Here is a 13,176-nt window from a genome sequence, read left to right on the forward strand (position 1 = left end):
TGGCAACCCTCTCCAGTATTCTTGCTTGGAGGATCCCATGGACAGAGCAGCCTGGTGGGCTAGGATCCATAGGGTCGCCAAGAGTTGGACACTGAAGCATCTGAGCATGCAAAGTAACTAAAGAGCTGAAGCTCAGAATGCCGCCCCGTTGGCTGGTAAACTGCCAGGTAAACTGGAGGATGGAAGGTACGTTGTAAGGTACATTCGTAGAGGTTAGAAAGCATGTTGTCACTTGGAGGGCCAAGGTAGATTTAGTTTAGTTTAGTCTTGTTTTGCAGACTTTGAGGAGAAATTATTGCACTGGCTCTTTCTGGGGTTCTCGCTGTACTCATACAACATACTTGGCCAATATAATTTAACTTGTTTTGTGAAAAGCAACAAAATCACTAAGAAAGAAAGGAGTGGTATCTACAAATGTTCAAATCACCAAGTGACTTTTATGTAATAGTTGATCTGACATTGTAAGATCACTATTCTCCCCAACTATAAAAGGCTCCTCAAAGTGCATCTGACCACAGAGTGACCTGAAGTCCTAGACTTACTACAGCTTGAGCAAAAGCTGGAAAAGTGACCTGTTAGGAAATAATTTTAGGTACATTGACTTTCACATAAATAGATATGTGTAGTATGTATGTAAACACATGCATTTTTTGGGGTTTAAAGGAGTCTTTGACAAATGTACCCTTTATTTTATATTCTTGACCATATCTCATATGGGCCTTTCCACACATATCATTATTATCATAAATTCATCACTGGGAGCTATAAAATAGCTAAATTGTGAGTTATTAGGAAGATGGCTTTCAACAAGTAGCTGAACATTGAATAACTCAAATTCATATTTTAGTAGCTGAGCTTGGGGAATCAAAAGGGCTTTTGTTTCCAGATTTTGCTTTATGAAATAACACACACACTTAAGTATAATAAATACTCTCACTTACCAATGCTGGTGACAGAGACACATATCCAAGCAATTTCTTGTACTGCTCAAAGGTGAAAAACTGTGAAACAAAACCAAACTCAGAGGTTTATAACAATTTCCTGCAGCAAACCTTTAAATTGACTCAAATTTCTTTAGTAAATCATTATATTCACTAGCGACTTAAAAAATGATAAACCATCGAACACAGTTTTTAATCCAGTCTCGGGTAGTTGCTATTGAATCTTACTTGAACATTCACATTTTTAAATGCAGCTATAATAACCTACAGAAGAGCTGATGGAATCCTTTATAGCAGTAAATGAACCATACAGCTGCCATTTACCATGACCATTTTCAGTTTCCCTAGACATCAATAGACTTCTTTTTTATGGCAGTGATTCAAAATTATAGGCATAGAGACCCGAAGTCTTCGGTGTCCTATGTTTTCTCTATGACCTGCTCTCCCAGTGAATGCCCAATTTTCTAACCCCCTTATAAAAGACACCCACTTCTAGGCTGTAACTCGCATTTATATTGCTGTGTATCTCTACTGTTCCATGGGATTTCTAAACACTCAATGATGATGAAGATGCCATGATAAACTAGGAAAGGACCCAACAAGGACACATCTAATCTGTCCCCTGCCTGAAAGTAAAACTGTCCTCAATCTGAATGAAGAAAGACAGCTGTTTAATCTTCCCTTTAAAATCTGTTGATGATGATGAAGATTTTGTTGGTTCTTTCAATAGTTGATGTTTAATATAATTTTCTCTGTGAAGGGATTTCTATGGAGGCAAATCTAATCAGTCACTTTGTATAATATGCCCCAAATAAAATTTTCTCCTCTCTTTCTATGCTATGCATTTTGGACAACAATCTGGTTGAACATGATGCTTTGCTCCTGGATTCTCTGTTAGGTACCCTGCCAAAATCACTGATAAAACACACTCTTAGGCCCTGCTAGGGTCTGATTCTCAAGACTACAGAAATGGCATGGGCATTTTATGGTCTTAAATGTCTTCTACTTTATTACTTTATAACCCGGTACAATGGAGCAAGAAAAAAAATGTAGGTTTGAAAGCCAGATAATATTCTGTTGTTAGAGAGAGGTAGTTACATGTAGACATGGCTCTCATGAATCTTTGGGCAGTTCAAGGGTCTTTACATCATCAGACAGATTGATTCTTTTAAAGACTCAGGAATGATTTTTGTGCTATGGTCCTTTAGATCACCTATGGATGTAGACGTCCATAGAGCAGGAATTCATTCTTTCACTGATTTGACAAATATTTCTTGGTTCACACACTGGAGATGCAGCATAAACAAGGAGAAACCCCTGCCTTCTTGGTAATAACCATCTAGTGGGTGGTAATAACCCGGAAACTATCCTGATGTTCAACTAGTAACACCAGGAGCCACCACAGTTTTGATGAAAGATGTACTAGAAATGATTAAAAGGACAAGGGTTATGGTCTTGGGTTCAAAAAATAATTTAGGTTTTTCTCTCTTCTCATGGTCATCATGATAACGATTCTTTGATAATCACTTTATGTGGATTTTGACATGAGCAGTCCTAGGTTTGAATCCTGACTGAGCTCTGGAAGCATAGCTTGACCTTTCTGACCTCGAGGACATAAGACTTCACTTCTAGAGTAGTCTTTAAGTAAAAGGACTTGAGGAAGATTTCTTGACAGTCCCAGCACACAGGAGACTTTCAGATAATCTTAGTTTCCATTTCCTTTCTTCACTTTGGGACTAAAGGAACCATAGATTCCTCATTGACATGGATCATTCACGAGAGCCTGCTGTGGTCCAGGAAACATGTTAAGACCTTTGCACAGGCTACTGCATTTAATCCATATGACAGGTTATATCGCAATCATGATTCCCATTTGTAGATATCTGTCCTGCAGCTAGGGAGTCAAAGGATTGAGGTTTCTCACTACGTCTGACTCCAAAGCCTGAATTTGCTCTCAACCACTATACTGCACTACTCACTGCTGAGCCATGATTTTTAGTGGTTTGGGAATAGATTCTCTGTGCTAGAATTTTTTTCCTGCTGAAATCTTCTTGCCTTCCCTGACCCTGGAAGCTGAGTTCCTCAAGGCAGAAGATTTCAAACTTTTTTTTAAATTTAAATTTATTTATTTTAATTGGAGGCTAATTTCTTTACAATACTGTATTGGTTTTGCCATACATCAACATGAATCCACCACGGGCGTACACGTGTTCCCCATCCTGAACCCCACTCCCACCTCCCTCCCCGTACCATCCCTCTGGGTCATCCCAGTGCACCAGCCCCGACCATCCTGTATCTTGCATCGAACCTGGACTGGCGATTCGTTTCTTATATGATATTATACATGTTTCAATGCCATTCTTCCAAATCATCCCACCCTCTCCCTCTCCCACAGAGTTTGACCACAATCTAAGTAAAAATTATTTACCCAACTCAGGTTCATACATGCATGCCGCACACACACACATTTATAACTGGAACAAAACACTGCCGTAAAACAATGTTTACCCCTTCACTATGTGTAATGCATTCTGTTTCTACTCTATTTCATCAGAAATCTTTTTCTGGTGACCCACTAAATTGATTTCAGAGCTCACAGGTCATGGCCTATATTTTGGAAACATGCTCTAAGGGGTCCATATGAGTTCAGGAAGTTCTGGGAGAGGATGGACCTCGCAGAATGCCTCATTCCCTTGTTCCCTTCCAGGGTGAGTATGCGTTTTTCCTTTCTGACTTTTTGTCATGAAAAGAAATGATAGACCAAAGAGATCTCGAAGAAGGGTGAGAACATGGACTTGATGTGCTGGGCTGTGCTTAGTCGCTCAGCCATGTCCTACTCTTTGTGACCCCATGGACTGTAGCCCATCAAGCTCCTCTGTCCTTGGGGATTCTCCAGGTAAGAATGCTGGAGTGGGCTGCCATGCCCTCCTCCAGGGAATCTTCCCAACTCAGGGATAAAACCCAGGTCTCCTGCACTGCAGGCTGATTCTTCACTGTCTGAGCCACCAGGGAAGCCCAAGAATACTGGAATGGGTAGCTATCCCTTCTCCAGAGGATCTTCCCAACTCAGGAATCGAACCAGGGTCTCCTGCATTGCAGGTGAAATCTTTACCAGCTGAGCCACCAGGGAATCCTGGACTTGACCTATAACTCTAAGCAGTTTTCACAGGGAATTCCAAGTCTACACTTTGGGGCAATTCTAGGCTTTTCATGCTCCCATTTCTAAAACTGTTAAAAAAAAAAAAAAAGAGAAGCTACCACTAGCTTGTTGGTACTCATCAGCAGTCTGCCTGGAAGATTCTGGTTATGGCTGGGATGAAGTAATTCAGGTTCCTGGCAGTAAAGAAGCCTCATAGATCAGTGATAAGTTGCTAATAGATTAAACCAAAAGTAATGAACAATATATATTACATATTCTATGAAAGAAATAGTGCTTTGAACTTAAAAAAAAACAAACTTGTCTTAATTTCTACCTTTGCGATCAAAGTCTAAATTACTGAATATAAATAAAACAATATCTCAAGAAAGGAAAAGTTAAAATCTTTTAAAATGGATTTCCAACAATATTAAAATAATGTAATGTCATTACAATGTGAAACCCATTATTAGCTAAAAATATTCACTCATTCAACAGATGTTTATTGAATGTCTCCCATGTGTAAAGTTTAAAAGATATTATACTAGACTATATTCTTAAGAACTCGATTAATTGTTGTTTTAATTCCTTTCTATGCAGCACTAATCCTTTATTGCCTCCATAATATTTAGTCAGAGAAGTGATAAAGTTACTCTATCACATAAGATATGAGATTACACTCTTCAAGGATGAAATTAGGAGAGTCAACATGTTGAAGCCCCAATACTTCGGCCACCTAATGTCAAGAGCTACTCATTGGAAAAGACCCTGATGCTTGGAAAGATTGAGGGCAGGAGAAGGGCCTGACAGAGGATGAGATGGTTGGATGGCATCACTGGAAATAGTGAAGGACAGAGGAGTCTGGAGTGCTACAGTCCATGGCATTGCAAAGAGTTGGACATGATTTAGCAACTGAATAATAACAACAACATGTAGTAATGTTACCTATTCAAAGTCATGCAAATGTGTAGTAAAGAGTTTAGAAAACCTTTATAGTCAGTCAGGGTTTTGGGAATCTTGAATATAAAATCTGAAATCCAAATTACTATGGTATACATAATCTATCTACTGGAACCTTTAAATTGGTAGTCTGGCTGGGAGAGGGGTTGGACCTGGAGGACAGGCTGTGTGGTCCCTGGAGAAGTGTCAAGCTGTGGTTGGACAGGGGAGATGAGCACGGTTTACCTGGGTGACCCAGCCCTCTGAAGGGTACTTTCATTGCTCACTAAACATTTTGATGATTAAGCTGACCTCTCAGATCATCTGTTCTGAGAGGCAGTTACATTACAGGGAAACAGTCTGATCCATTTGGGTCATACTTTTAACAAGTAGGCCTTGAGAAGTGCCCAGACTAGGACTGACTATTCCCCATCACAGAAGCAAACCCTTCTGGGTACCGCTCTCAATGCCCTATACATTTTGAAGCCTCCCAGTTTGGTTGGTGGTAACAGGCACTATTCCCAGTCCTGTGTGACTGCCCAGCACTGTTTCCGCGAATCCTTCTGACCAGTCTTTCCAGGCCTCGCTAGTTTCTTCACGTGTGCCCTGGTCAGCTGGATCCTGGAGCTGTCCCTCTGCAGATCTTAGGTGTCTCTCTCTATGCAGATCTCTCTTTGTCTGGTGCTCTGTCCTGCGAACTCTAGATGCCTTTCCCTCCTAGCTTCTCAGCTCTTTCTCAACCCAGGGAGTCCAATGGTTGAGGCAGTCAACTGGATTTCTCCTGTGTATTCGTGAGCTGAGAACTCAAGGCAGTGAGTTGGGGCAATTTGCAGGGCACATCTCATCTGTTTTGCATCTCAGGTATGACTCTTCCTCTTTGTTTCATGTCCAGTGTCTTAAAAATATTCTGGTTTCATATATTTTGTTCATTTTCTGTTTTTGCTGTTTCAGGCAGCAGAGTAAATCTGGTCCCTGTGACTTCATCTTGGCTGGAAATGGAAGTCTCGGCCTTTCGGAAACTCTGAATAGTAGATGTGGGAATTTGGGGGAACAGGACAGGAATTCTCCTGTTATAAAGTAATAAATTTTCTTTCTGTTTCTTGTTACATGAAAGTGAAAGTGCTATTTGCTCAGTTGTGTCTGACTCTTTGTGACCACATGGACTGTAGCCCTCCAGGCTCCTCTGTCCATGGGATTCTACAGGCATGGATAGCCATTTCCTTCTCCAGGGGATCTTCCCAACCCAGGATTGAACCCGGGTCTTCTGCATTGCAGGCAGATTCTTTACCACTGAGCCACCAGGGAAGTTCCTGTTACACATGTTCCATTTATTCATCTAATATCCATGGAACATCTACTCGTAGGCACTGTGATAAGTGTAAAGGATACAGTGGTGAACAAGAAGACTTCACAATATATAATATTTTGTGAGTTTGGATGGCATTAAGCAGTCCCTGAGAGTCTGACCATGAACTGATGGTGTTTCCAGACCTGTGATGCTCAAAACTAGATCCTGGAATCCAGCACGTAGTGCCTGCCATCTCTGAGCAACCAACTGGTCTCTTTCAGAGTCTTCATTTCCTTTTGCTAACAGCAATACTAATTCTGTCTCTGTTTGTGAAGGGGAGTTTCATTTATTTAGCATCAATGAATATTATTATTTTAATGCTGAAATTCATTCAAAGAATAAAGTACAGACAAAAATTATCTGTTTCTAGACCTTATCTATTTCTCTCTCTATATACACATATATATACATAATTTCAGAGACCATATATACATATGTATACATGTGTGTATATATCTATGGCCTGAATATTTTTTCAAAGTAAACTGTTAGGGCATACAATAAAGCAGTTTATGATGTATGAAATCGTTGCAATCAGATGATCATTTTCCTCACAAATCCTAAGATAAATATCTATAAAAGGAATGTTTTCATAAATTGTGTTGAAAAACTGGTGCTATCCATCTGGCAAAGATACACTTAACTCGAAGTCATACTTAAAAAGCCAACATACTTACCATATGTCTCAATAATTTTAAGGTAAAATCTACTTGAAACAAGATGTCTGGGACACATACACCATATCCAGTTGCCCAAAAGTTCATCTGTTAACCATTGTTCTGGCAGGGAGCATTGTTTTTTTAAAGTTGAGACTAGCTCAGTTTTGTAAAGCTCAATTTTTTTTTCTTCCATAAAAGACTGCTCAACATTGATAAACGTTAATCCTCTAAAAGCTTAAATTGTCTCCAACATATAGTATTAAGGAAAAGTATTCCAGGAAAAACTGTAATTACAGTTTACTTTATTTATACATGTAAAACTCTGAACAAATGAATATATTATTCCGTGGAGACAAAGTGACTTTCCTTGAACAGGAAGTATGCTCTGTTTGTTTACTTGGGCAATCTTTTATCAAGTGAAGCCATTTCATAATTCAATTCAGCCCTCTTGCGTACTTTGGTGAACTTTTTCCAGATTCTCTATTGCGATTCAGATCCTTATAATGAAATTTGTATTGAAGTAATAATATAAAATCACAAAAACTATAGCAATGAAGAGGTGAATTTATACAGGAAAAACATTTTAAAGCTTTGCTTTCTGCACTCTAGACCGGAATGGAATCTTATTAAATCTCCATTTTCACATGAGTAAAACTTTGATGTCTGTGTATATACGTTGGTTTTTTAAAAATCATAATTTTTAACCCAGTCATCTTGATTAACTGAGTATAAGCATATAAGCTGCTTTCTCTTACCTTTCAGGAATGTTGGGCATACAAATTGAGTAATGTGTGAGAAAAAAGCTTTATGTCATCAGTTGGAGAGGAAGTCTTTAAGTTTATGTTATCTTTATTATGGAAAGGCAAAGCTGTATTTGGTGATGGCGGTGGTGTGGGGGAGGGGACAATGCCATCAGAGTCACTGTGATCAGGACTTCTGTCTGAAAGAACCTAGAAAAAAGCATGATCAGATTTATTTCTTTTTCCTTTGGAGGTCCTGCTAGATCAGGAGGCTTCCCCAGTGGCTCAGCTGGTAAAGAATCCGCCTGCATTGTGGGAGACCTGGGTTCGATCCCTGGGTTGGGAAGATCCCCTGGAGAAGGGAACAGTCCATGGGGTCACAAAGAGTTGGACACGACTGAGTGACTTTCACTTTCCCCTGGAGGTCCTGCTAGATCTCCATGTTCATATCCAGATACTGAACCAGCAAGGAGTACTTAAACCTCCATAGGAGGGACTTCCCTGGCGGTCCAGTGGTGGAGACTTCATGTTTCAATTCAGGGGTTGCGAGTTTGATTCCTGGTCAGGGAGTTAAGATCCCACATGCCTTGTGGCCAAAACACCAAAACAGGAAACAGAAGCAATATTGTAACAGATCCAGTACATTTAAAATGGTCTACATTAAAGAAAAAAATCTTAAAAAAACTCCATAGTTCTGTGATTAAAGAATGGAAATCAATGTAGTGGAAGGATTGCTAGTAATTTTGTAAAAACAAGTATAGAATAATTTAACAGAGGAGACCAGGGTGGAAAAATGAAGTTAGCACACCAAATAAATGGGTTATATAAGAACCACACACAAAGAAATATAATGTATTAGTTCATTCTGTATATAAAATGAGAATGATTTAGGGAAGGTTTTTCTACCTCTCCTCCCTCCTCTCCTCTCTCTCTTTACTAATTATTGCTCCAAAGGCAAGTTTATGCATTGCCTTGAGAAAAAGTCCAAGCTCTTTTGTGGCTGCTGTGGTTTGATTACATGAATTTCATTTACCACTGTGCTTTCTGTGTAACTTCACCATTAGAAGGGAATGCTTTTACCTGGAGAAAGAAATCCACAAACCAATATAGCAATATTTGAGAGAATGACCAAGTCTAATTATGATAAAAATATGATTTCTATATAAAAATTTCAGTATTTCACATTTAATTCCCATTAATGTCACATGACTCATTGTGGGATGTGCTAATGCTGAAGCACTAAGTCCATTCTCACTTGATGGGAAGGCATATGTCGCTTACCTTTACTGCTCTTTTCGGTGTTTCAGCCAAGATGGGTGGTAGAATCCCCTTGTAAAAACCGAACAACCTATTGGAGAAATGAAAGATTTATGTAAGTAAGGAGGGCTTCCCAGGTGGCACGATCTCCTGCCAATGCAGGAGATGCAAGAGACGCAGGTTCAATCCCTGGGTCAGGAGGACCCCTGGAAGAGGAAATGGCAACTCCCTCCAGTGTTCTTGCCTGGAAAATTCCATGGACAGAGGAGCCTGGCAGGCTACAGTCCATGGGGTTGCAAACAGCTGGACATGACTGAGTGGCTATGCAAGCACACACATATAAGGAAGGGAATTAGGATGGATAAAGCAACTTATCTAAAGTATTCCCGACTATTCAGTATAGCTCATTAGTCATGAAATCTTCCTTTGTTTTAATGCTAAAGCGGAGAGACTATGAATTCTACATTTATATGTTCTATGACATTCAGAAGAATAAATGATGCTGAGACTGGAACCCCTTGGGTAAGCTGCTAAAGATAATCATGAGTTGTACTTTAAAGATAAACTCAACCCTCCTTAATCTAAGGAATCTTTATTTCCTAAGTTGTGTGGTTGGTAGCCTTAAGCTCTCTACCATCTTGTATCTCTTCCATGTGGTCATCAAATGAAGTTAAGGCTACACCTGAGCCCACTAGACTAAAACTTCAGAGGCTAACCAGGTGATGAAACCCTCAATTTTAGCTTTACTAACATAGGGGAAACTAACAAACTATATGGCTGTGGAACTAGGGCTCTTAGCCCTGTCCCAAATCAGTCGTAATTTTTTTAACTTCCTTGATGGAGATGAAAGAAGGTCAGGGAGGGCTGATTACAGAGACATGCTCCTGTAGAAGCAGAAGCAGTAGAAGTATCAAACTTTCCTGGAGGTGGTGCATGCATGCTCAGTTGTGTCTGACTCTGTGACCCTATGAACTGGAGCTCACCAAACTCTCCTGCTGACATGCAATCTCACAGGGCATGGGACAGCTGTTGTTTTCAATATTGACTATGTGGTCACATATTCAGACATTTTTAGGAAAAAAAAGAATGAGTGCCATATGCCTATAAGTTTTATAAAAAGTCACCATTTATTTCTCATTAATTTTTTTAATTTTTATTTTTACTTTATTTTGCTTTACAATACAGTATTGGTTTTGCCATACACTGACATGAATCCATCACAGGTGTACATGAGTTCCCAATCCTGAGGCCCCCTCCCACCTCCCACCCCATATCATCATATTTCTCATTAAAATTTAAGATTCAAAATCTTAAATTTGTCTGCCCTGGGATCTTTACACACTCATGTAGACATATATATGCTATGAGGGTATGAAAGTGAAAGTCGCTCAGTCGTGTCTAACTCTTTGTGACCCCATGGACTATATAGTCCACAGCATTATCCAGGCCAGAACACTGGAGTGGGTAGCCTTTCCTCGAGGGGATCTTCCAAATCCAGAGATCGAACCCAGGTCCCCACACTGCACATGGACTCTTTACCAGCTGAGCCACAAGGGAAGCCCAAGAATACTGGAATGAGTAGCCTATCCCTTCTCCAGCAGACCTTCCCAACCCAGGAATTGAACTGGGGTCTCCTGCACTGCAGGCAGATTCTTCATAAACTGAATTATCATGAAAGTATAGTGTAAATATACATATAGTATGAAAATATTTCAATAGGAAAGAATATTTTGCATCATTTTCTGAGATAATCAATTCCCCTGGTGAACTGGTAAGTGGATACAGATAAAGGTAGGACTCAACCAGTCCCTATTTTAGGACAGCCACTTAATATCCTAGAAAAGACTGGACTCTGATTAACTCATCAAACTTCACTCCAGCACCCTTAAGTTGGGTTCTGCTTCTAGCTGTGCTCTGGAACAAAAAAGTTAAGAGTTTATTCAGACTAACCCACTGGGGCACTCAATCCAAGATGGCAACCTCTTACTCTTCCTCAACACACTGGCTTACACAGCGCCTTCCAATGAAGGGAGCCAAAGGCTCATCTTACAGCTTCTAATTGTTAGTCCCTTGAGGGCTGGTGTTCCCTACAGTGCTTGTGTGTCTTGTGTGTGTGTGTGCGCATCTGCACGTGTGTATGTAAACAGGACACAAATATTTGTTAAGCTTACAGATTTTATGAAGAGAAAGAAAGGAATCAAATGATCCCTTAACGCGGGCTTACTCTGCCTGCTGTTTTCAACTTAATGAATAACACTAGCATTTGTGTTAATATAAAGGAAGTAAAGCAGACGTGCTTTGAAGAACTACAGGAATTCATGAAGAACTACGGGAATTCATGAATTCCCCCACTTCCTTTCCATTTCAACTACTGAGGCCTGAAATTTACTTGTAAAATTTTAATACTCTTTCTAATTTGAATTTCATTATAAATTATTATATAATTTTCAGCATGAGAATGACTCTGCCTAGATTTGGTCTTCCTAAAAGATAAATGTGGTTTTCTTGAATAGAAGTTCTATATTTAAAATAAAAAACATTATTAGTTCCGTTCTTTTTGTGCTGCTTTTTTCACACCTGGAAGATTATGCCTGGTTATGGGGGGTGGGCAGGAATGAAGAAGAACATTTAAGTAAAGAAAGCTTCTGGAACAACAGAGTGTCCCTGTTAATAGAGGTACTTGAAATCCCATGCAACAGAGAACAGATATAGGACGAACAGTAGCTCAGCTGGAGAAGAAAGATCTTAGGGACAAACATCTGATGAATCTTTTGAAAAGTGAGAATATAGGAAACAGATTAGACTTTTCTGTTGGTTTCCAGGTGGTAGAACTAGGACCAACAGGTGGAAGCAACAGAGAAAGACACATTTTGGGCTCAGTAGAAGCTTGGTACAAGGAAGTGCTTCTAACAGTCAGACCTATCTAAACACAGACTGGACTCTCCTGAGAAGTGGTGTGTTCCCTTTGGAATGTGACCAAGCAGTGTGGATGACCACTCATCACGGATGCCAGAGACGGATGTACACAACAGTGCAAGGACTTGATGTGTCTCGAGGTTGGTTTACTCCAATCCTCAGATTTTGTTATTCTAAGAAAAAGAACAAAAAGACACAGAACAGCACATTTCTGAAAACAGACACTCTGCATTCCTTTAAACTTTTGCCTAAAGTGGAGCACTACTTTGCTGAAGGAGGACAGACGTCCTATAAGCAACACAGAAGGTCTTCATTTTAAAAATGATGAAAGAAAATATTAAAAAGAGGGGTAAGGCAGAAGGGAAGAGAGGCAGTCGGGACAACCATAAGGGTTTAATCTGAAAAGAGCTGGGAGGCCCAGAGCCCTCTGCTTCATGTTGGGGATGCTTCTGTGTGCCCTCTCTCTGCTCTGCTCTATCGTATGCAGTCGTCCCCTGCTCCTCACCAGCTCCAGCAGCTCATCCTCCTGAACTCTCTAACGGTGAATGAGCAGCTTTAATGGGAAATTCTCAAGGACCATAGGCAGCATTTGCTGACAAATGAGAAGTGAGGATTGTCTACTTCCTTGCATTATTTTTACAGTATATCCATGCAATAGTGGGTATCTATGGAATAGCCAGGCTGGCAACTCTTCTGTTGAGAACTGTCCCACCCAATTTTTTTAAACTACTAGAACCCATATATTAGTATAATATGATACTGCTTGTTAGGCAGTGGTTGATCAGGCAACTTGCTGAATGGATCCAAATGGTACTCCATTTCTGTGTTCCTGTTAATCTGATCCAAATAGAGTTTTTCTCCAGGATTTTGGGATTGGAACTGAAAAGGTCAGCCTTGCTCTGTGTGGTTGAAGTTCTAAGATATAAGGCTAGACTATTAACAGTAGTCATGTTTTCCGTCATTCAGGGAAAGTCAATCTGCAGTGATAAGGAAGAAGGAAGCGGTCATTCAGGAAGACAAAGGAGCAAGATGCAGAAGTTCTGGTACTCTAAGTGTGATTCTGTGGCCAGGATTTCTTTAAGCCTCGTTACATCTCGACCCTTCTTGAATACTGACATTTCCCTTTGCTTTTGATTCTTTGAGATACCCAGTAATATCTATAATAAATTCCTTTATTTTCTTACAAACCAAAGTCCTGGATCCAGAAATTGGCCTCTACAGTCAAAGTGACTGTTGCTGT

At 40.0% G+C, this 13,176-nt stretch overlaps 1 protein-coding gene across 1 annotated transcript in view; it reads right to left on the bottom strand.

Moving 5' to 3' along the window:
* SLC25A21 (solute carrier family 25 member 21) overlaps positions 1-13,176 on the bottom strand; it is a 527,236-nt gene that overhangs the window by 52,831 nt on the left and 461,229 nt on the right. The window contains exons 4-5 of the mRNA XM_042235305.2: positions 9,045-9,111; positions 942-1,001 (exon numbers count right to left, since the gene is read on the bottom strand). Of these exons, the coding sequence (XP_042091239.1) occupies positions 942-1,001; positions 9,045-9,111 (127 nt within the window). The remainder of the gene's footprint in view (positions 1-941; positions 1,002-9,044; positions 9,112-13,176) is intronic.

The sequence above is a fragment of the Ovis aries genome, chromosome 18 (assembly GCF_016772045.2).
Source record: "Ovis aries strain OAR_USU_Benz2616 breed Rambouillet chromosome 18, ARS-UI_Ramb_v3.0, whole genome shotgun sequence".
Taxonomy (NCBI): Eukaryota; Metazoa; Chordata; class Mammalia; order Artiodactyla; family Bovidae; genus Ovis; species Ovis aries.